Source organism: Terrapene carolina, unplaced genomic scaffold (genome assembly GCF_002925995.2).
Source record: "Terrapene carolina triunguis isolate 2854851 unplaced genomic scaffold, T_m_triunguis-2.0 Scaffold84, whole genome shotgun sequence".
Taxonomy (NCBI): domain Eukaryota; kingdom Metazoa; phylum Chordata; order Testudines; family Emydidae; genus Terrapene; species Terrapene triunguis.
Genome location: NW_020664435.1, coordinates 6,750,665 through 6,774,290, shown reverse-complemented (window position 1 = coordinate 6,774,290; position 23,626 = coordinate 6,750,665). Strand labels below are relative to the sequence as shown.

General features: G+C 42.3%; 1 protein-coding gene across 3 annotated transcripts in view; it reads left to right on the top strand.

The window, feature by feature from the left end:
- The window catches only part of RARB (retinoic acid receptor beta), a 288,982-nt gene that overhangs the window by 206,423 nt on the left and 58,933 nt on the right, over nucleotides 1–23,626 (top strand). For all 3 annotated transcript variants that reach the window (XM_024214543.2, XM_024214544.3, XM_024214545.2), the window contains exon 3: nucleotides 2,708–2,849. In XM_024214543.2, coding sequence (XP_024070311.1) covers nucleotides 2,708–2,849 — 142 coding nt within the window. The remainder of the gene's footprint in view (nucleotides 1–2,707; nucleotides 2,850–23,626) is intronic.

The following is a 23,626-nucleotide window of genomic DNA, read 5'->3' as shown; positions in this document are numbered from 1 at the left end:
TTCTCTCCCTTCTGGAGTTGAATCTCCCTGCTCTGTTTCGCTGTAAGGTTACAATCTCTCTGCTAAGGAGTGAGAGAACCTTTCTGCTAGGCCACCAGATCTAAGCAACCCTTTTAACCTGGGATTTTATTACAATCCATCAGGGAGGAAAAAGAGAAGACGATCAGAACAAGTGACCTGTTAATGGGTGTCAAGTGGCTATAATGACCTATGTACTGCTGATATATTTTGGGTTTTGTTTCCTCTGTTATCAGGGTTGGGGTATTTTGTTGGCTGTTTTAATTCCAGCAGTGCCCACAATGTACTAGATGCTATCTAGTTCCTGCCCCAAAGAACTTGCAATTTAAGAAAGAGCGGACAGTCTTTTTTGGTTCTTTTTTTTTTATGGCACCTTGCAATGTTGATTACTGTTTTGTTAAATTATTCTAGTATCTCATTCCTTCTGAGGGGAGGGGAGATTCAGCTGCAGCATTGGAAACTTCTTGTGGTGTTTGTTCATTCAGGGCAACTTGCTGCTTGGTTTGTATGACGGATGTAAGCAATACAGTTCCCTTAGTAGCTGAGATGAAATTTAACCAGAGATTCAATTTACATTCATAATGTCCTAGAGTCGGGGGAAATGTTGACTGCCACTGAGCTATGGACAGGTCACGTGGCACAACAGAAGCTGAAAATGTTAAATTGGGGAAACAGGACAGGTAGCTCAGTGCTACACATGCCAGCTGTGAACTGATTTGTAGTGGTATTCCACTGCGTTCATCATTTTTGCATTTGGAAGTTGGTAAAATACCCTCTGTACTTGGGCAAATCACTTAATCTCCCCAGACAAGTGACTGTTCCTCTGCTCAGTGTTGCAATGCCTAACTGACTTGGGCTCCAAAGTGCCTAAGTCACTCTTGAAAAGGAGACATATAGGTCAGTTAGGCTGAGCAACGCAACATCTAAATGACTTAAACATCTGGGTCTTCATTCTACCCAGTGCCATAGGCAAAACTGAGGATATTTCTCTCCATCAGAGGGCTATTATGAGGATCAAATGCATGAATAATTGTGAGGTGTTCAGATCCTACTATGTGGAAGGCTGTCTAAGTATCTAAATAATAGAGTTAGGTTGTAAATATAATTATTGTTCAGTCATTAAGCTAAGGTACACATGTTTTCCCTTAGCAAGTAAATAAAACAGACAGACATGTTTGTACTATTTTTCTCTTGAAAGGTTTCAAGTAATAGGTGTAACTCATAGCATGAACACCCAGTGTTGACTTAAGTACACCCGTAATGGGGTCTCAATAGTTCGGAAAGTTTTTCTTTGGCTTTTGTAATGTGATGTTGGATAACGTAAAGAAACAAAAGTTTTCTACCACTTGACCGTACGTCTTCTAAAGTCAGTCAAAAGAACTAGCCCCAAGGAGGCTTTGACTCCACAAGGGCCCATGAAATATTGCACAAAGGGCATGATTAAGAAAACACTCTTCAATTCTTCTGGCTGATTGAGAGATTTTCATAGCATTGATATCAAAAAAGCTCTGGGGGTGCAAGGGATTCATGATTAGCCTTCATCTGCCGCCTCCTCCCAGTTGATACTACCTGGAAGTCATGGCTAGCTGTTAAGAAGCTAAAAGACTATAAAATTATCTACTTACATATCTATAAATTGCTATTAAGAAACCCTTTCATACAGTCTGCAATGACTGCATCTTGGGACAAATGAATTATGGATGCAGAACTATCATTACATCCCTTTTGATCAAACATTGTGCTGCTCTATAGGGTGTACACCTGTGGTTTGTTGAACACATTTTAAAAACCTCTCAAACCTCTCCAAATATTGAATCAGCAAGTGTTCCTACACAGTGGTGTAGTGTTGACTGAGATTTGATCCTGCTGGATGGTGAAACACTGTTGAAAATTTGAGTAGCAATATGAAACTTTCTAATAGAGCTCAGTTACAGAAATACTTTTGCTGAATATCTGTGGGCTGATCTGTAAAAATTCTTAGGGCATTGTGTCTTGTTCTGTTTTTTTGTTGTTGTTTTTAAGGTTGGCCAATATTTTCTCACCCAGTACACACACAATTTCCCTTAACTCCCTAACTTTCATTTCTCCCATTCCTCTTGCACTTATATTTTTGGGAAGGTGTCCAGGTTCACAAATCAATAATCAGCCTGATGCTGGAAATCTTCCACGTGTGGCAGTCTGGTTAATTTCAGTGGGGGTTCTGAGTGCTCTCAGGATTTGGCCCACTCTACAGTTATTTCACCTCTAACCACAAAATAAAAATAGAAATCCTTCCAAAAACAAATGGAGAAGGGATAACTGAGGCTGGAAGAAAGTGTGCCATACTGGTTAGGGAGTTTGATTTTAAAGTGAATCAGTGAGGCGGGAACAGTGTTTACCGTGTTTATAACTAAATCCATAAACCCAAGCTCACCTGTTTTATTTTAGCCTGGATGTTATAACATAACCTAGAGCCTCATTGTTCTTTACCCTGACAGTAAAATAGTTTCCTTTCTTTTTGATTAAAGGGTGCTCTTTATGTTGCAAGAAAAGAATATTCAACTTTTAATGTTTATAAGGGCAGTAAGGTTATCATAATCTAGCCATAATGTTGCACTCATGTTATTAACTTAAAAGAATCGGAGACTGGCTATGATTTATGTGTGAAGCCCAGGGATTTTATTTCATTATTTTTTCTGCTTAATTGCAGGGTTTTTTCCGCAGAAGTATTCAGAAGAACATGGTTTACACATGTCACAGAGATAAAAACTGCGTTATTAATAAAGTCACTAGAAATCGCTGCCAGTACTGCAGACTACAGAAGTGCTTTGAAGTGGGAATGTCCAAAGAATGTAAGTGGTTTCTAGAAACAGTTCTTCTCATTTGTGTTACCCCATATATATGGAGATCATGTGGGAAATAATAATACATTGTCATATAATTAAAGAACTCTATCATAATGCATACGCACAAAGGTGACAGAACTTAAGTTTCACAGGCAACCTTAAATCTGGCATTTCCTAACTTCCAAGTGCTTGACCTTGCAACCTAAATAACGTTATTTTAATGTGGGGTTTTTATGTAATATACCAGATGTGCAATATGGGCAAGCAAATGTGGATGTGAAAACATTAAAGGGACACTTTCAACTTTGATTTTTTGTAATTAGTTAATTTTTGATAAGGGACTCCTTTCAATAGTATGTCCTAAACTTAAAACAAAATCCTTTAAACAGATTCTCTGTTTTTAAAAAAAAGAAAAATTATCGCGTGTGTCAGTTTCAGGGTGGTGCACCTGTATCTTCCCCTCTGTGGTCCACTCCAGGAGTTCCCAGTCTCCAGCTGTCTCTGGGCAGGGACCCTTGTCCCACTCCCTTCTGACCAGGGCTTTTAAGGCTGCACAGCTGTCTGCCTTACACTGTGATATCCCCAGCAAGCCAGTCTGCCTAACAGCCAGCACCTGGGCTTTGCTTCCACTCTGGGGGCTATGACCAGTGTCTTGACAGCAGTTGTAAGTCACCACACCTCTCTTTCTAATAAGCAAGCACCTTTATTCTGAAGGTAAAAGCATTACAGAGAAAACACATACAGCTAATAAAAAGAACCTACTACACAGATGCTTATCTGAGGTCACCCCCAACTCCAACAAGGGCACTGGAAGGTGTCAGTCTTTCCAACCCTTTTGCAAGGGTTGAGCTTCCCCTAGGATCCAAGGTCCTGTCCGTTTGCTGGATCAGAAAGAAGGTCTTGTGTCAGTGCAAATGTACCCTTTGTATCCCAAAAGCCCTTTCTGTGTGTGTTGGTCTCTGAAAACCTAGTTTGAATCAGTGTATGTAAGCTTCCTTTCCCATACGGAGGAGTGCCTCTCTGGAGGGGTTTACAGCCTAAGCGATTCACCTTAATCATCCCCTCCCCCCCATGCACACACACGCTGGTTTTGGTTCCTGGAGGCGTTGTGGTAGCCCTCCCCGCTGGAGTTGCATACAATCCCTAGCCCACAGTGATCCATAAACTTAATACAGTATGGTCCCCAAAGATATTGCAGGGGATTGCAATTATCTGTCACAATAAGGATTTTTCTTCTCCCTGTTTTATAGTTTAGAAATGTTTTTGGGTAGGCATAAGAGCCACAATACACAAACATGCTGAAGGCCTTTCATCTCTCCCCCCTTCTTCTTCCTGCACACGCCTGCCTGCTGCTTTGCTACCGTGTCTTTTTCTGTGTCCTTTTCAGCAAGGTGACCACCCATCCCTTATTTTAAGGGACGGCCCTTGACAACTTTAAACATTAAATTGAAGTTTATGATGATTGCATTGTATACTTGAAGCAGTACAAATGTACACTTGAGAGAAAAATACATGCTATGCTAAGAGAAATGGTGTTTCCCTAAAATGCCCCTTAAAATAAAGCGGCGTCCCTTATTTTTCATGTTTTTTTCCCCCCTTATTTCCATCCAACAAAGGTGGTCACCTTAGTTTCAGCTCTGTTGCTACAATTAGATAGTACTCCTCGCCATCCAACCCCCCTGTCATGAATCTGACTGGAACACAAAGTGCTGCCAATGAGCAAAGTAAGCAAACAAAAGACAAAAAGGAAGTATTTGCATATCTCTGTGTTCTAGTAATCTTTGGGGTTACTTGTGACATTTGTTGGTGCAAAATGTTCAGATGGAAATGTGATTTGACTTATTTTTCTTTCAAGCGGAGGGTGTCCTTTACGTTCTATAGTGAAAGTTTTCATACTTGTTCTGCAATCTCTAGGGGTGATTTAAAAAAAAGTTCACTTATTTTTGAGTCATGTAATGGTGGCAAAATACTTCCCCCCCCCCCTTTTTTTTTTAATTTAAGATTATTTTTATTTTATTTTTTGTACATGGACCACTCAACAATGGCTGAAGTTTAGAAGCTGGAACTTTTCAGGTGCCTCGTACTTATTGAAGGCTAGTGTGCAAAGCAATCTTTGTGTGAAAAATAAATTGATAAATGAAAGAAATGTAGTAAAAAGTGTTTGTAAAATAAATTTTACATATGCACAATCGTGCAGTTAATGTATCAGTGATAAGGATGACTATGTATGTATGCACACACCAGATAACGGACTAGACCTGTTGTCCTTCCTCGGTCAAATCTCCCATTGACTCCAGTAGCTTCAGTCCAGCATGTGGTCATAACCATTACAGAAATCCTGGGAGAAGAAAAAATAGAAATGAAGTTTCCATTCTTAGATTCTCCCACAGAAGTCCCCCTAGAGACACTTAAACTTGATGAAAGAATCATAACACTGAAGAGAGAATGATAACCAAACTCTAAGGGCTTGTCTACACTACCGCGTAGGGTCGATCTAAGACATGCAACTTCAGCTATATGAATAGCGTAGCTGAAGTCGACGTACTTAGGTCTACTTACCACGGTGTCTTCACTGCGGTAAGTCTACAGCTGACGCTCTCCCATCGACTCCGCTTGTGCTCCTCGTTCTGGTGGAGTACTGGAGTCAATGGGAGAGTGCTCAGCGGTTGATTTATCGCATCTATATTAGACGCAATAAATCGATCCCCCGCTGGATCGATCGCTGCCCGCCGATCCGGTGGGTAGTGTAGACAAGCCCTTACTTAAACTAGAGACCTAATTCAAGCAACTGTCCTTCTTAAATTACATGAAACTTCCCAAATAGAGTACAAAGTGATGAACTGTGTATGAGAGAGACGAACACATCCTAGAGTCTCCTATTGGCCAGGCTCCAGTATAAGGAATCTAATAAACCATCTGCCTTGTGTGTAATGAGATCTTTCTGATACCCACATTAAGTAACATAGCACTGCAAGCGTCACTATAGTTAAAGAAGGTGAGTGACTGAACATTTCTAATATACACCATTATCTTCCTGAATTTATAACTCTATAACAGGGATCGGCAACCTTTGGCACACGGCTCGTCATGGAAATCTGCTGGCGGGCCGGGATGGTTTGTTTACCTGCAGCATCCACAGGTTCGGCCGATTGCAGCTCCCACTGACCGCGGTTTGCCGTTCCAGGCCAATGGGGGCTGCGCTTCCCGCAGCCCCCATTGGCCTGGAACGGCGAACCGCGGCCAGTGGGAGTGCAGCCCCCATTGGGCTGGAACGGCAAACCGCGGCCAGTGGGAGCTGTGATCGGCCGAACCTGCGGACGCTGCAGGTAAACAAACCGTCCCGGCCCGCCAGCAGATTTCCCTGACGGGCCGCGTGCCAAAGGTTGTCAATCCCTATTCTATAACAGAATTCCCTTAGTGCAGAAATTTAGCCTGCAGTAAATAAACCAATAGTGAATTGTTTGACTGTTTTTCTAAGGCCTGGGCAATGCTTAAAATTTTGGTTGACACAGCTACATTGGTCAGGGGTGTGAAAAATCCATACCCCTGACCAATTTAGCTATGCTGACTGAACCCCCCGTGTAAAATGCTTCCATCGAACTAGCTACCATTCAGGGAAGTGCTCCTACAGCAACAGAAACACCAAGTTCCTCCAGCATAGCTACAACAACAAAATTATGCTGGTTTAGGCCCCATAGTGTAGACATACCTGAAGTCTGGAGCTAAAACTACATCTGGCAGGAGTAGACAAATGTCAGCTAAAGCCCATGGCAGCTTGGAAGAATAATTTTTAGTTTTGGGAGGCATGAAATCTGGGTGTATTTCTTTTTCTGAATAGAGCCTTTCTAACTCAGAAGCAGCATTTTTCTTTTCCATCTGAAATGTTGCTAGTCATTAATATATAAACTGGACAAATACTTTGAATCCTTCGGGGCAGGAAGAAAAAGAATGATTGGTTGTCCTAGTCAGTTTAGGAAAGAGGTTTACTGGACCTGAACAGTGGAATTTTCATAGACACTCATGGCCATTGAATAATCCATGGATTTAAGGGCCTAGGGGCCTGATTCTCCTGTTTTTCACTTTGTCGCTCCATGTCCATTGGTGCAAAGCGGATGTAAAACGCTACCAATCAGAATGGCAGTTTCACACCTGTACTGCACTCATTTTGCACAGATGTTGAATGATGACCCCCGGCTCCAGATTCTCTGCCTTAGACCTTGTGCCATCACTTAGACCAGTGCAAAGTGGGTGTGAAACGTTGCCATTCTGAATTAATAGCATTTTGCTCCCCCTTTGCTCTGCTGTAAATGGCAACACAACGTGCCATTCATTGACACACCTGCCTTTTTCATAATGGGTGAAAACACATTAACATAGCCTCACAATTCAGAACTGAGAGTCTATGTCTACACTTCCACTTTCGTTGGTATAACTTATGGTGCTCAGGGTGAAATAATACCCCCGAGCGACATAAATTACACTGACAGAAGCGCCAGTGTGGACAGTGCTATGTCGGCAGGAGATGCTCTGCTGTCTGACATGGCTGTCGCCGCTCTTCGGGGCGCTGGAACAATTTGTATAGTGGGGGCGCTGAGAACCACACTGTAAACCCTGTATATGATGGAATCCCCTTCAAGCCAGGGGGTGCATCAGCACCCCTAGTTCCAGCACCTATGCCGCTCATGGAGGGGTGGTTTATTGTGTTGACAGGAGAACTCTCTCCCATTCCATCGGCATAGAGCAGCTACGCGGGAGATCTTACAGCTGCATCGGTAAGCTCTCTGATGCAGACATGGCCTTAGACTGCAATGGCTCACAAGGTGTAGGGCTAGATAAGATGCACTTTAAGGACTCTCACAGTTGTTAGGGACATTTCCACTGTACCCATGAAACTCATTTGTTAAAAAAACAAATTATTCAAGAGAAACCTCTTTATAAAATGTGGTGTTTTGTGTGTGTGTGTAAACATCTGTGCTTCTTTTAGGTGGGGGGAGGGGTTGGATAGTCCAGTATGGGTGATGAACTCTTTATTTTCCCCCCTTATATTGTAAGGGGCCATCTTTTGATTAGTGTATGTAACGTGCCTAGTAGTGTCGGACAGTGCCTGACTCAGGCCTCTGAGGGTATGACTACATTGCATCTGGGAACAAGCCTCCCAGTCCTGGCCCAAAGACTGGTGCTAGCAGGGCTTGTGCTAGTGCTCTAAAAACAGATGTGTAGACATTGCAGCACAGGCCGGAGCTCAGGCTCTGAAGCCTGGGAGCGAGGGCTGGGCTTGAGAGCTTGAATCACAGCATCTACACAGCTATTTTTAGAGCCCTAGCATGAGTCCCACTACCATGAGTCTGTGGCCCCAGGCTAGAAGGCTCGCTAGCTCTGCTCAAACTAGCATGCTAAAAGCAGCAGTGCGGCATGGGAGGTGGCTCAGGCTAGCCACCTGAGCCCAAGCCCACCCTACCCCGTGGGTCTGGGCTTGGACAGCTCGCCCAAGCCACCACCTGTGCTAAAATGTGCATCCAGCTAGTTTTAGCGTGCTAGCTTGAGCAGAGCTCATGTGAGTCTGTCTGCCCAGGTTGGGAGCATGCTGCAGCTGCAGTGTAGATATACCCTTAGGGCTCATCTAGATAAACTGCTAGTGCACGGCAGGCCAGTGTGCTGTAAATTTACAGTCCCGCTTGCCGTGCACTAACTCTTCATCTAGACAAGCCCTAGTGATATCACAATACACAATGAATTCTGTGACAGACATTCCTTATTATTTGTATGTGGGGATATACAGAGGGCTAACTGCTTCTCTTCCCCAATCCCAATAAAGAATAACCTGAGGGGCTAGGGAGTAGAGCATTGTGGCCAGAGGAAAGGGCATGGCTTTCAAACCACTTGGGGATCTCTGATGCTGAGGGTATCCATAAGGAGGACACGCTTCTATGCTGCGTTTTTTGTCCCCAAGCCCTAAGCAGTAGGGTTTCTATGTGAGCCATACTTTCACTTGCTCTTCCACCACATGGGGTAAAATGCCTCGGTACAGAGCTGCGAGCAGTTCTCATCCGGGCAGGATCATTCCAGGTTTTCCAAATGAGTAACAGGTAATTGACAAGTTGACGTGGCATCGTGTCACTTACAGACCCTGCTGGAGTGTGAACCTTCCGGACCATGCTGAGGGAGGGGTTAGATTAAATGCTTTTTCATTAATTTGTATACTACAGTGTGAGGTTCTGTGATTATTTTTTTTATATTGTTTATTGGCAAAATCAACATGATATTGGTTTAAGGGGTGAGGAAAGTCACTTACCTGCCCCCAATATATGCTGGCCTCCATGGGTTCTGTAGCTGTTGTGAAATAACCAGCATATTATGTTCTGAAACGTCACATCAGCAGAGTTGGGTTTGGAAATCTCAGTAGGATGATTCTAAAAACAAAAGAGGAGAGTGAATTATTACAATGCTCTTTGACAATCACCTTCAATTAACTTGTACTCCTGCTAATTTTCAACAGAGGCCACAAAAAACTGTAGGTCCTACATAAGCATGCTGTATTTCTTTAACATTTCTTTGCAACTGAATGAAGAAATTCTTTTAAATAAGAGCAGTTAGAATGCAGAGTGCCTTCCACACAATATTAATATGAGACCAAACTATGTAGTATTTTCCCTTTAAAAGCAGTAGTATTTCAGAACTGAAAGACCTTAAAGCCTTCCTTTTAATTTGTTCTTACCCAAATGTCTGCAGTTTTCAATGCATTTCTTGAGATGTTTGTGTAAACAAAGGCATATTTACTATAGGTTTGTTAGGATTTAATTTTTTTAAACTACCCTTTTCCCCATTTCACCTCCTTTCTGGCTGCAGCTACTTTACTCCATGGCATTCGTGCCATGAACAAAGGACAGTAAAAGGTACTTCGGGAGCCATGTAGGAAAACAAACCTACAATATTTAACCAGCCCCAAATGGAAAAGTTAATCACGGTGGACAACTGCAAATGGGAACCCAAATGCCTATTCCTGAGGGCAAAGGAATAATGAATACACTTCAACTGTGCAGATTCTGTGTGCACGCATGTGTACTTCTGTGTTTCTGTGAGCGAGCTACAGAAGAGAAATCCCTGTATTTTCTTTTAAAGAAAATGCAAAAATAGTTGCCCTCACATGCAGCTTCCAGTGAGTTCAATGGGAGTTTATGCATAAGCATCTGAGGAACTGCAGTCAGTGCCGTTGATAGGATTTTAAAGATATAGGCAGAGTATTTTAGAAGACAACAGCCTTGTGCATTTCTTGCATATTTGAAAATAAAAATCATTGAATGGCAAAGTGCAGTGAATTTATATTTCCTTACTAGCTTATTCTCTTTCAACCGCAACTTACTTTGTGGTCTGATTCATTGAGCGAGGTTAGTGGCAGACCTGCCCCCAGTGCAGCTACATGATTATTTATTTGTGTTATGATAGTGACTATCAGGCCCAAGTGAGATTGGGCTTCATTGTGCTAGCAAATATATAGTGAAAGATGGCCCTGGCCCCAAAGAACTTACAATCTAAACAGACAGAGTGTGGGAGGGGAAACAGAGGCACAGAAAAGATTTGCTCATTGTCATACAGCAGGTCAGGGAACAGAACTCAGAATAGAACCCAGATATCATGACTCCCAGCTCAGTACCTTTATCTTGTGGACCTTGCCGCTTTGGGAAGATATGAGCTCAGATCTTTGGATTCAGAGTCTCAAGTGCCAAAAGCTACACAATAGAACCAAGCAGGCCTTCCTAGTGTGTGGTACATTAGGGATTGGTTATGTTGTGTGAGCCTACTATGCAAGATCACATGGTGCATGCACAGAGGCTTATGCTCTAGTGATGTGTGAGCAAAAATCAGTTTCACACATACAGAATGGGAAGAGACTGTCTAGGAAGGAGTATGGCAGAAAGGGATCTAGGGGTTATAGTGGACCACAAGCTAAATATGAGTCAACAGTGTGATGCAAAAAAAGCAAACGTGATTCTGGGATGTATTAACAGGTGTGTTGTGAGCAAGACACGAGAAGTCATTCTTCTGCTCTACTCTGCTCTGGTTAGGCCTCAGCTGGAGTATTGTGTCCAGTTCTGGGCACCGCATTTCAAGAAAGATGTGGAGAAATTGGAAAGGGTCCAGAGAAGAGCAACAAGAATGATTAAAGGTCTTGAGAACATGACCTATGAAGGAAGGCTGAAAGAATTGGGTTTGTTTAGTTTGGAAAAGAGAAGACTGAGAGGGGACATGATAGCAGTTTTCAGGTATCTAAAAGGGTGTCATAAGGAGGAGGGAGAAAACTTGTTCACCTTAGCCTCTGAGGATAGAACAAGAAGCAATGGGCTTAAACTGCAGCAAGGGAGGTCTAGGTTGGACATTAGGAAAAAGTTCCTAACTGTCAGGGTGGTTAAACACTGGAATAAATTGCCTAGGGAGGTTGTGGAATCTCCATCTCTGGAGATATTTAAGAGTAGGTTAGATAAATGTCTATCAGGGATGGTCTAGACAGTATTTGGTCCTGCCATGCGGGCAGGGGACTGGACTCGATGACCTCTCGAGGTCCCTTCCAGTCCTAGAATCTATGAATCTATGAATCTATGCCCCAAACACCAGCAGGGAGCATCATTCGAGGAATTTCTTTTAGATCTTCTTAAAAACAAAGATCTCAACAATTTTTTTAGATGTAACAGAGACTGTAATCATGTTACCTAACACAGGACTGTGAGCTGCTGCTGAATGAGGAGGTCTGCTGGGGTTGACAGGGTCTCAGTATCTGATGAAACCTCAGGAAACTAAGGCAGGAAACTCTGCCTGCCTTTTTATTACATTTGTGTTAATGATGAGGCATCATCCTGCTCTGCCCTCAGTTGTTGGGAACAAGGCACACGCCTGTCTGCGTTCGTGGGCTGGTAGAACTAACACAGGTGCGCAGTGAGGCCTTGTACAGTTATAAAATAGGCAGGAAACGGAGTAGAATTGCTTCAACAATGGGCTTGTTCAAGCAGGATACTGGAGAAACCACCTTAATAGGGTGAAATTTATCCCTCTTAGTACAAATCCAGAGTATCCTGAACTCCTTCCATCCCCGTTTTGTGGGGAGCCGCCTTTCATGCCATCCTTCTCAGCTCTGCATGGCATCTGCTGCCCTTCCCAGGCCTCTTTGCGTGAAGGCTTTAGACCACAGGATTCAAGTATTGTAGTTGCTGATTCCGTGGCCCCTCTCCAGACTTGCCCCACGTATAGATTTGTGATTCTGCTTACAATTAGCTTCCCTTGTGTGGAAACATTACCATAAAGTAGGGAATCTACTGCATTTAAAAACACAACCTACTCCCTCTTTACTCACATTATTTTAGAATTCTGTGCTTTGGAATGTTTAGGGGTACATGTTTCTCTGGGTATATGGTCAAAAGCTGCTTCGGAACCAAGTTGACTTCTAAAGTGGTGGGGAAGGGCTGCAGACTAAACAAAGCATTTTATCAGCAAGAATGGGATCTCTATTCAGATCTCGAAAGAGATGTGATCTAAGCCCAGGAGTGGGAGCCAAGAACTCCTGAATTCCTACCCCAGCTGACAATGTCTGTTTCCTCTGTCCTCTTTGGCCAGCCAATTTCCCCATGTGTAAAATGTGATTAATAACCTGACTCTCTGCAGTTTTGGGAGAATTAATTTATGTTTGTAAAGGGCTTTGAAGATGAAAAATCCTAATGATAATTCCACTGAAGGGAAGAATTTGAGAAAAAGAAAAGGAGGGAAACTCTGAAACCAAGCCACACAAATCAGGTTCTTCAATCTGTGAAATTGCATAGGCTCAGAAGATCAAGACCCAAACATTCTTGTATCCCCAATGTGGAGCTGTTTTGGGAAGAGAGAGAGAGAGAGAGCAAAACGGGCGTAAGGGTGCTTCGTTTGTTTGAGAACACAGTATATGTTAGTTTTCATGTGTTTAAAAACACAGTAGTCTAACGTTAAGGACAGTCACATACTACGGATAATGTATTCTTTATGATGTGGTGCTGAAAATGAATAATGGAATGTTTTATATTAAATTAAAATTTGGTTGTAGAGAGCAGAGTTCTGCTGGCTGCACATAGTTTCTATGGTTAATCAAACATCTTTGCTATTGGGGTGTTTTGATGTCTTCAGAGAAGCAGATCCCTTTATTTTCTCTGAGATCTGTCTTTTTTTTTAAAGCCTTTCCTTCTGATTTTTGCACTGCTTTTAATGCCAGTTTTAATGTTTAAAGGAGCAACTTAGATTGAATGTTATTATTCATAATTTACTCTATGTTCTGTGAAGATGGTTATGTAATAGCAGTAATTGCATCAACTCATCCAATGCGCTTTCCTCCAGTGCCATGTACAGCAAATTAATAGCCCATGAATTCATTTGCAGCTCGTTGTGTTTCAGAAAGTATTTCAGGAGGCAATTAATAAACTGCTAAAGAAAATAGCAAAAATGATTTTTTTTATCTATTATGTTAACTCTCCCGCTGAACCGTTTACTAGCACCTTTTGTTGGGTGACCTAAGGAAATTATCTTCTAATTTCTGACTCAATCACACCGTGACTCTTGAATCTTGCTCAAGTCAAAGCAGTTTGATAATTAGTCTGAACATTATTTTCTTAAATGTTGATAGAAAAAGTAAATTGTGCTGTATGCATCTGCTACTTCGTTCATTGCTTTTCAAGTATTACATAAATATTTGTAACTTTAAACCATCATGTAATCATGTTGCAACACTTAGAAAGAGAAAATGTAGTTGTATGAACTAGGAATTGAAGGCCCAACACCACTTGGCACAATTCCCGTGTTTTGTTTTGTTTTTGTCAGCTGCCAGGCTGACTTTCTGTAGCCATTGCCCCTATCATGTATGCTTAAGTCCGGGGTAGAAAGCGGGTCAGGGGAAGGGTGAGGAGGTGTTACTGAAGGAGCACATAAAAATCAGTGGTTTGCATCACAGCACCAATGGGAAAGAAAAAGTGAGGGAAATCCTCTAATGCTGCTGATCAAAACACACGGAAAGTCAAGTTCTTACTGTTCCACTGGGACAAGAAGGAATGATCGAGACTGTAAAAATTGAGAACAGAGCTGGGGTTCAGAACCCAGGGGGAAATGAGAGAACGGTGAGATTCCTGTAATGCACGCCAGACCTCAGGAGCAAAGCCCCAGGGGAAAGCATAGTACATGCTGCAAGGCATGCCAGTCTGGTTCTAGAACTGCCTTTTCTTTCTCTAATCCTTTAACACTGAGTTTCCTTTAATTTGCTGTTTCAGTTTTTCCAGTCTCTATCATTTCTTGTCCAAGTGAAACAGTAAGAACCATTTATTTTGAAATACAAGGGGAAATGCTAGGCCTTGGCTTCCTCTCTTTTAATAATAACAATATTTTTAAAAACAGTTTGCCTCCTATGAGCTCTTGCTTTCTTTGAGAACTGAGTAAGCATAATAGAAACATTTCTGATAGGCTCACATAAAGATTGATTACAGGTCCTCACCTGGAAGTTACACTAAAGCATAGCTACTACGGTGATCCTTTCAGTGCTCTCTGCTGCAGTCTCTGCATTGTCACAGAGACCAAACTTATTTGATCATGTACACTGTGTCTGCAGCATTCATTTGCATCCATAAATCCTAGTCCTTGCCGACAATAAATGTGAACCTTTCCCATATTTTGTTTAATAAGATTTTTTTATTAAATTTGTGACACCCAGAATGATCACATAGAATTATAGTTTCATCACTCTGCAGTATCCAGTTTACCTCTGAAATACCCACTGGTCTTTGGGGAGGGAGGGCAGAATATGTGGTGTTTGGATGTTTTGTATTATAAAGTCTGCCTTTGGCCCTTGTACAGGGTAAATTGCATTGAATAACACTGAGTTCCTGTAAAAATTATGCTCTTTTCCTGCAGTATAGGTGGAATTTTAATAGACACTTTGCACTTTCGTAGAGCCTTCTATCTAATTATCTCAAATTGCTTTGCAAACAATGAATTAAGCTGTAATATGCTGCTGTGAGGTATTACTGTTCCTGTTTTTGCAGAAGGGAAAATTAAGGCGCAGAGAGGGGAGTTACTTATCCAAGGTGACACAGCAAGTCTTTGGCAGAGTGAAGAATAGAGCTGAGTTTGCTGAACTCCAAAGACCATCCTTTCTTAAGGGAATTACGTTTGATCAGGGCACATACGTAGGTTTTTTCCCCCCTATACTTAATAACATTATTCTAACCATACTTTTTTCTTTCACTACACTTTTTAACAATTTCTTTTAAAATCAGTAATTTGTGGTACAAAATGGAATTTTTAAGCTGCATGCAACGCGTGTGGGGTTTGTTGGTTGGTTTCTTGTGGGGTGGTTGTTTTTTTACTTTGAAGACAAAGCTCATGCTCTCCTTGTGGTCTGCTATGTAAAAATTAAGTTGCACTTCAAGTTTGAATCTCCATAAAATCATCACATAAATTGACACAATTGGAAGTCTCTCCAGGTGAATCCAATGTCTGAGTCAGTAGAGGCTGAGCCCATGCGATAGACTGAATGTTGCCTCTGAGTCAGGGTCATTAGTGGCTAGCAACAAAGGAAAGCCACCTGGGTATACGTCATCTGTGAGTAAGACAGGTTCCACGTGAGACAGAGCTAGGGTGACCAGACAGTGTGCAAAGAAAAAAAATTTTCCAATGGGAAAAATTGGGATGGGTTGGGGGGTAATAGGAGCCTATATAAGAAAAAGACCCAAAAATCGGGACAATCCCTATAAAATCAGGACATCTGGTCACCCTAGACAGGGCAGAACTCCCATAGCTCCAAGTGTCTCGATCTTCTGAGTGGTGATGAGTAGGCAAGGTTTCGCCTACTGTCCAGCCACATTCCTTAGTGGAAGATTCTGGAGGTTCAGGTATTTTCAGTGAAGGAATTCTCAACAGGAAGTGACTTGGATTTCTTTGGCTGCCCATCCACTTTTATGTCAACCCACAATTTTGCGCTCACAATATCCTTGTGGTTGATCTACCTTATCAGTCAGTTTCCTCCTAAAATGTATTAAATTAGTTCAATCTGGGATATCTCTTTCAGTGCTTCTTCAACATGGCCCTGAAATACTAGCCTAGTTTCCCCTGGCTTCCCTGTTGCTCCTTTAGGACCTGGCCCTTTTTGCTCTAACTTGTGTGAATTTGTTTTGTTTTTAAGCATTGCGCCAAACCTTGCTCCCTCGAGACTGTTAGCATCCAATCCCATGACTTTCTGAGCTTTGTTTCAGTGCTCACATGCTTCCTTTGATGCTGAGCTCAGTGCTTTGGCACTCTCTCAAGCCTTTGATGTTTGCTCAGGTGCTTGGAGTAACTTTGATACATTGACACATTTCTTCTTTCTTGGCCCTACAGTGCCATGTCATGGTGTTTTCCTGTACCGATTCACTGGATTTTCCTGCCAATTTTCTGCGTCTGCATTCTTTGTGCTCCTGTGTATTTTTTTTTTCTTTGCACACATTTATTTCAGGATGTGATCCTCTCAGAACCTGGAGGAGGAAGAAAAGTAGATGTTGCAGAAATATGTCAGTTTGGGATGAATACATTGGCTGCATCCTCTGCCTTGGAGCTAATTGCACGGTTGTCAGGTCTGCCTAAAAAACAATACCTAGAGCTGCCAGTTTCATGGGGAATGCATAAGTTGTTCTAGGAGCCATTCCCAAATGTCTCCTGTAAATCTGGCCTGCAGCTCTCCCAGAGCGCTTTAAGGACTTGTTCTCATAGGAAAAGCCCCCCTGCTTTGAGGAAGCCTATGTCAACACACACCCAACTTCCCACTGGTGTGCTTGGAGGTACTTCATCATTCCTTGGCTGTCTCAATAATCTTCACTGTTCATTCGCCCAAGGCTGAGTTCTCCAAACTGCATTGATATTTTGCTCTTTGTCACTTTGATGAAGTCCCCTGAGAGAAGTGATAGAAGATGTGTGCTATTTGGATATTAATGATGTGGGGAAGATGCAAAATGTGATTGGCTAAACATCACTCTACAGCAGTGAGACAGTGGCTCTGCTCTAAGGATCTGTTTTTTCTCTGCTTTTAAAGAATCTGGCTAGGTCATTCGGATTTGACTTCACCCCGTTCAGGAATCCTCAAAAGCCAAGATAAACAGCTCCCTAAATCAGAACACCTTTCAAATAGCATTGCTGGGTCCTCGTATAACCCACACAGCTTCTGCGTGTCGTGTTCTTCCCATCTAGTGGCACCGAGACCACTTAAAGAGAGAGATAACATGAGTCTGCTCTGCAGCCTTAGTTAATAGCCAGTTGGCTTTTAGCTCATGCAGTAGAGGCTATGCACTAAGCTCCAGAGGTCCCAGGTTTGATCCTGTCTGCCGACACCCGGGGTCTGTTGGCGTTACACTTGCATCCTATTCTTGATGAGTTGTTGTGAGGAATCTCCCTCACCTTCAACACTTTCTCCTTTTTCCTAGGTGGTCAAGACAATGTACATCTTACATGAAGATTCCATTGGCTTTGCATTCCAACATAGAGGTTTAGGCAATTATGGTTAGTAGGAACATGAGCCAAATCTTAGTACTGAACCCCTGAACTTTGTCACTGGATTCACTTGTTAAGTTGGTTCACCGCTCCATAGCTCTTACCTTAGAGGGTGAAGACCAGAAGGCAGGCTATGTTATGGAAGAAGGCTCATTGCCTGGCTAAATCTCTTCCCAGAAGATGCGCAAGCTTGTGTGGATGTAGACATGAGAGCATAGAACTGGCCCTCCATCAGGCACAGGTGGCCTTTGATATGTGTGATTCAGTGGTAAGGGGAACGGCCTCAGTACTAGGTGTGTCTACAAGTTCACTTGGCTGCAGGCATTCAGATTCTGTACAGAGGTCCATATACAATATAAAAACACCTTGAGATCCTTTTGATGACTAGAGAGGACCTTTTGTGTGGATTAGGGAGAGACCTCTGCAGAAGGCAAAGAGACAGGGTGGCCTTTGTCTCATCTGCTGAGCCCAGTGCCTCATACACTAATCTTATAGAGGCAGGGAGTGGAAAGGCAGCTGCTGGGAAGTCAGCATCCTCTTCAGAGACTGTATATTGAAAGGTTCCAACATGTATGTGGAAAAGACCACAGAATCCCCCATGGGTGCTGGAACTGGGGTGCTGCAGCACCCTCTGGCTTCAAGTGGATTCCATTATTTACAGGGTTTACAGTTTGGTTCAATGGCTCTCAGCACCCCCACTATAAAAATTGTTCCAGCGCCCTCTCTCTGTTAAACCCACATGATTTTTATCCAATGAATTATTGTATAGGGAGTTTCCCAAAGCCTTGGCCATGATGAACTGTGGCCACTCACCGCATTGCAGCTCCTTCTGCCAGGCTGACAGTCTTATGGCTATGCTACAAAAATAACCTCAAGTTGGGTGTATTTTGACTCTGTGTATTACATGCCTGACTTAAAGCTCATTGGAACAATTCACCTTCATTTCTTCAGCTTTCCTGAGGAAAATTTAAGGGATAATTTAAGTTTAAAAACATTAAATAGCCACATAGGGAGTAGAAATACTTTAATGCATTTATGATAGAAATTTAGGTAGCATTTTGCTGCGAACACAACATGAGTGATAAGATCACAAGACAATTGATTCTTTTTCACCCTGTTAAAACCTAAAATTAACTGAAGCAATTTTGCCCTCCCTTTTTTCCAGAATTCTTGTTAACATGTTTGCATATTTATGAAAACTATCAATTTTTAACTCAAGATGTAATGAAAAGTCTATTGCTCTCATACAAAGAAGGTTCTGAAACTGACTATAAAAAGATGTAGCTTAAAGTCCTACAGGCAGTGCCTAAGGCTGATAAGCATTTAATTATAGGTGGGATTCTGTCTCTGTGTCCTGAATACATAACATGTTGTTTATTGCAGATATAAATGGATTTGTTTAAATAAGTATGAGGAAATTCTTTCTTTCAGTTTTCAAGGCGCATACCTAAATTTCAGAGTTAAAGCTAAATGTATTTCTGCCTTTCCCCTGGCAAAAAGTGCAACTGAATGCAAACATGCTTTTACTGTGGATTACAGGGTTGGTTAGTCATCTGACAGACACTTTTAATGGAGTCAGAAAGACATGCAAAGGGAAACACGCTGACCTACTTTTTCTTTCTTTCTTTCTTTTCTTTTTTTTATCACTGCAAGCAAATGAAATGTTAATTTAAAACTCCTCAGAAAATTAGATTTCACTTAAAGGAGCTTTTTATTTTACACTTCTTTGGGGGAGTTGAAGATTGCAGGGGAAGCTAAACTTCATTGGGATATTCTGTTTTCCACAGGAAATTGGATTGTTTGAGAATCTCACCCCACTCCCCTATTTCAACACTTTCTTCTACCTCCTTTTCCTGGTAGAAGGCGATCAGCTTTAAGATTAGTGAATGATTTAGTGTAAATCCTCTAAGGCAAAGCTTTAGGAACCATTTAAAATGATAGACTAACAAATTCTGTTACACTTGCATCATTTTTATCCCGTTGTATCTTTGTTTTTGTTTTTTGGCCTTTAAACTCTTTTAAAAATTACTAGCAGCTATTGAGATGCATTTTTGCCCATGAGATTCTTTTATTAAAATATTACAAATATTTGAGCTTGTGCCTTTAAATATTTTGTTGAAATCAGAATTTAAAACTGTGGGAAAACCCCACCAGAAAAGCTTGCTCAGCTTGAGGGCTTGGGGGTAAGGGGAAGATACTTAAAGTAAATGGGGAAATTTAAAACTAGGGAGTAAACAATTAGGACATAAAAGTAGAAACTAGAAATGAGACAGAATAAGCAGAGGGCAGTGAAAAGAAAAAGCATTATAATGGGGCTGTGATCTTTCACTAGCAGTGATTCCTAAGGTACCATCCTACGCCTAGCAAAGCAGCTAGCACATGGATCAGATATGCCACATACTGTTGTATCTCTTGCAGAGAGATGTACTTTTATTTGCTAGCCAGCAGCAGACAGATTTGGAGAGCAGATCAGAGCTGCAGTTCAGAGAGAGAAAGACCATAGACTTTGGTTCATTGCTAGATCTAGACAGACTGTTCTCAGAATCTGAGTCACTAGTGTATTCTCCACTGTCCTCCACAGCGTAGTTTGAATTGAGGCACAGGAGGTAAGTAAGCCGTTAGCCCTTGTACCAATAAACCCTGCTATAAATTCTTCAATTATCATCTGTCTTGTGCAGGAGCTTTTGTTTTCAAACCAGTTTATTCATTATTAAGTTTTTAACCACACTTCAAATATGTGTGGGGCAATGTAAATGATACATTGTTCAATGGGGGGCAGGTAGGGGCAACAGGTTTGTATAATTTTTGGTGGTGCCCCGAACGGGGCCAAGACCTCCCCCCCCCCCCCCTGCACACACACACACCTGCCTACAGCTCTGGGCGGGAGTTTGGGTGCAGGAGCGGGTTTGGGGTGCAGGCTCTGGGAGAGTTTGGGTGCGGGAGGGGTGCGGGCTCTGGAACGGAGTTTGGGTACTGGATGTGGGCTCTGGGCTGGGATGGGGTTGGGGTCCAGGAGGGGGTGCGGGAGGGTGATTGGGGGGCTGGCACAGAGGGGAAGGGTGTGGGAGGGGGTGCAGGACATGGGGTGGGCTGGGGATGAGGAGTTTGAGGTGCAGCAGGCAGGCTGCGCTGGGGCGGGGGGCCAGAGAGAAGGACTTCCCCCCCCCCCAGCCTCCCTGGCACAACACTCACCCAAGCCCCCCCAGGCTGCTGCTCAGGAGGTCTGAGGTAAGATAAGCCTCCTTCTGCCCCCTGAGTCGACTTGGAGTTGCCTGACGGGGGTGGGGTACTGCCATGCGCCTCCTCCATCCACAGGTGCAGCAGCCGCCTCAGCCTACCCCCGCCGCTCCCTAGTAGCCGGCAGCGGCCAGCAAGGGAGTGCAGCGCAGAGCTGCAGGGGTCAGCTGCCCGCTGCCCAGGGCAGGCAGGGCCGCGGGATGCTCCGCGGGAGAGACCCGGCCCCGAACATTGGTGGAGCCAGGCCCCCCGGACCCTGAATTTGCTGGAGCTTGAACACCATGGGCCCATATAACTCGCTGCCCCTGGGGGCAGGGACAAATCCTTGGATTCAGCAGTGTCACCTTACCACTTTTCATAGAGCTGGATGCTTGTCTTTAAAGGTTCCGCAGTTTGCATAGATATTTTTACAGAGCATAGCACTTCTTCTCACCTTGTATTTTAGTTGTATAGAAACCTCTCTCTGCCTTAGTGTTAGATTGAGCCTAATAGCACATGTGATCATTTGGTGCTAGGCTTGTTCTTCCTGGTTTGTGATCTCACCAGTATATAGGGGCTCCTTTACTAGTGTACTTGACTCACTGAAGAATACGTTGTGCAACTAGAGATAGCATGAACTATCACAATGCTTGTGCAGTGCCTACACAAACTCAAGGTGAATACAGAGTACAAGTAAATGTGAACACAAATAACAAATAAAAAATAAACAATAAAGTCAACTATATGGGGGCAGGGGCAGTATCAAAAGAAAAATGGCTTTGAGCAGCTTGGACCTCTCCAGCTCTTCCCTCCACAGAGTTAACCTTAGCAAACTACTCTGAGCCAGTGTATGAGGTTTTTTGTTTGTTTGTTTTGTTTTTAAAAAAGCTGTTGCCGGCCCTCTTTTAGTGTTAGTATAGTCCCAGCTGTGGGAGGAGCTTACTCTAAAAAGTACTGGTCTTTTGGATTTTTCCTCAAACAAACACAGTCCTTGAGGCAGAGCAGCCAGACACAGGTAAGTTTTAAATGGGGCTGTCAGTTAATTGCAGTTAACTCAGACGATTAACTAAAAAAATTTAATCGTGATTAAAAATATGAATTGCAATTAATCGCAGTTTTAATCACACTGCTAAACAATGGAATAACAATTGAAATTTATTAAATATTTCTGGATGTGTTTCTGTATTTTCAAATATATCGATTTAAATTGCAACACAGAATACAAAGTGTACAGTGCTCACTTTATATTACTTTTGATTACAAATATTTTCACTGTAAAAATGATAAAAGAAATAGCATTTTTCAATTCAACGTCTACAAGTACTGTAGTGTGATCTCTTTATTGTGAAAGTGCAACTTACAAATGTTGATTTTTTTGTTACATAACTGCACTCAGTAACAAAACAGTGTAAAATTTTAGAGTCTACAAGTCCACTCAGTCCTACTTCTTGTTCAGACAAACAAGTTTGTTCACGTTTGCAGGAGATAATGCTGCCTGTTTCTTATTTACAATGTCACCTGAAAATGAGAACAGGCATTCGCATTGCACTTTTGTAGCAGGCATTGCTAGGTGTTTACGGGCCAGATATGCTAAATATTCGTATGCCCCTTCATGCTTTGATCACCATTCCAGAGGGCATGCTTTCATGCTGATGACGCTCGTTAAAAATAATGCATTAATTAAATTTGTGACTGAACTCCTTAGGGGAGAATTGTATGTCTCCTGCTCTGTTTTACCCACATTCTGGCATATATATCATGTTATAGCAGTCTTGGATGATGACCCAGCACATGTTGTTCATTTTAAGAACACTTTCACCGCAGAGAAGGTATCAGTGTGAGATTTCTAAAGATAGCTACAGCACTCGACCCAAGGTTTAAGAATCTGAAGTGCCTTCCACAATCTGAGGGATGAGGTGTGGAGCATGCTTTCAGAAGTCTTAAAAGAGCAAAACTGTGGAAACTACAGAACCTGAACCACCAAAAAAGAAAATCAGCCTGCTGGTGGCATCTGACTCAGATGATGAAAATGAACATGTGTCGGTCCGCACTGCTTTGGATCGTTATCTAGCAGAACCTGTCATCAGCATGGACGCATGTCCTCTGGAATGGTGGTTGAAGCATGAAGGGACATATGAATCTTTAGAGCATCCGGCATGTAAATAACTTGCTACGCCGGCTATAACAATGCCATGCGAACACCTGTTCTCACTTTCAGATGATATTGTAAACAAGAAGCAGGCAGCATTATCTCCTGCAAATGTAAAGAAACGTGTTTGTCTTAGAGATTGGCTGACCAAGAAGTAGGACTGAGTGGACTTGTAGGCTATAAAGTTTTACATTGCTTTATTTTTGAATGCAGTTATTTTTTTGTACATAATTCTACATTTGTAAGTTCAACTTTCATGATAAAGAGACTGCACTACAGTACACCTCTACCCCGATATAACGCTGTCCTCGGGAGCCAAAAAAACTGACCGCGTTATAGGTGAAACTGCATTATATCGAACTTGCTTTGATCCACCGGAGTGCGCAGCTCCCCTCCCTGGAGCGCTATTTTACCGTGTTATATCCAAATTCATGTTATATCGGGTTGCGTTATATCGGGGTAGAGCTGTACTTGTATTAGGTGAATTGAAAAATACTATTTCTTTTGTTTTTTACAGTGCAAATATTTGTAATAAAAAAAATATAAAGTGAACACTGTCCACTTTGTATGCTGTACAGTAACTGAAATCAATATATTTGAAAATGTAGAAAATATACAAAAATATTTAAATGCTATTCTGTTATTGTTTAACAGCGCTATTAATCATATGATTAATCATGATTAATTTTTCTAATCACTCAACAGCTCTAGTGTTAAACTGAAAAGGAAAGTAAACGTGAAGAGAAATAACAAATAAAGGAAGAAGAGAGATGGCAAATGGTAGCATAGCGTGCACTCGGTGCTCACCCTACCCTCTACAAAAGTAAAAATTTGGGAAGCGAAGAGGAAAAGATGAAATACCTTTATTCCTTAAATTCTCTGAGATGAAGTACTTACCGCT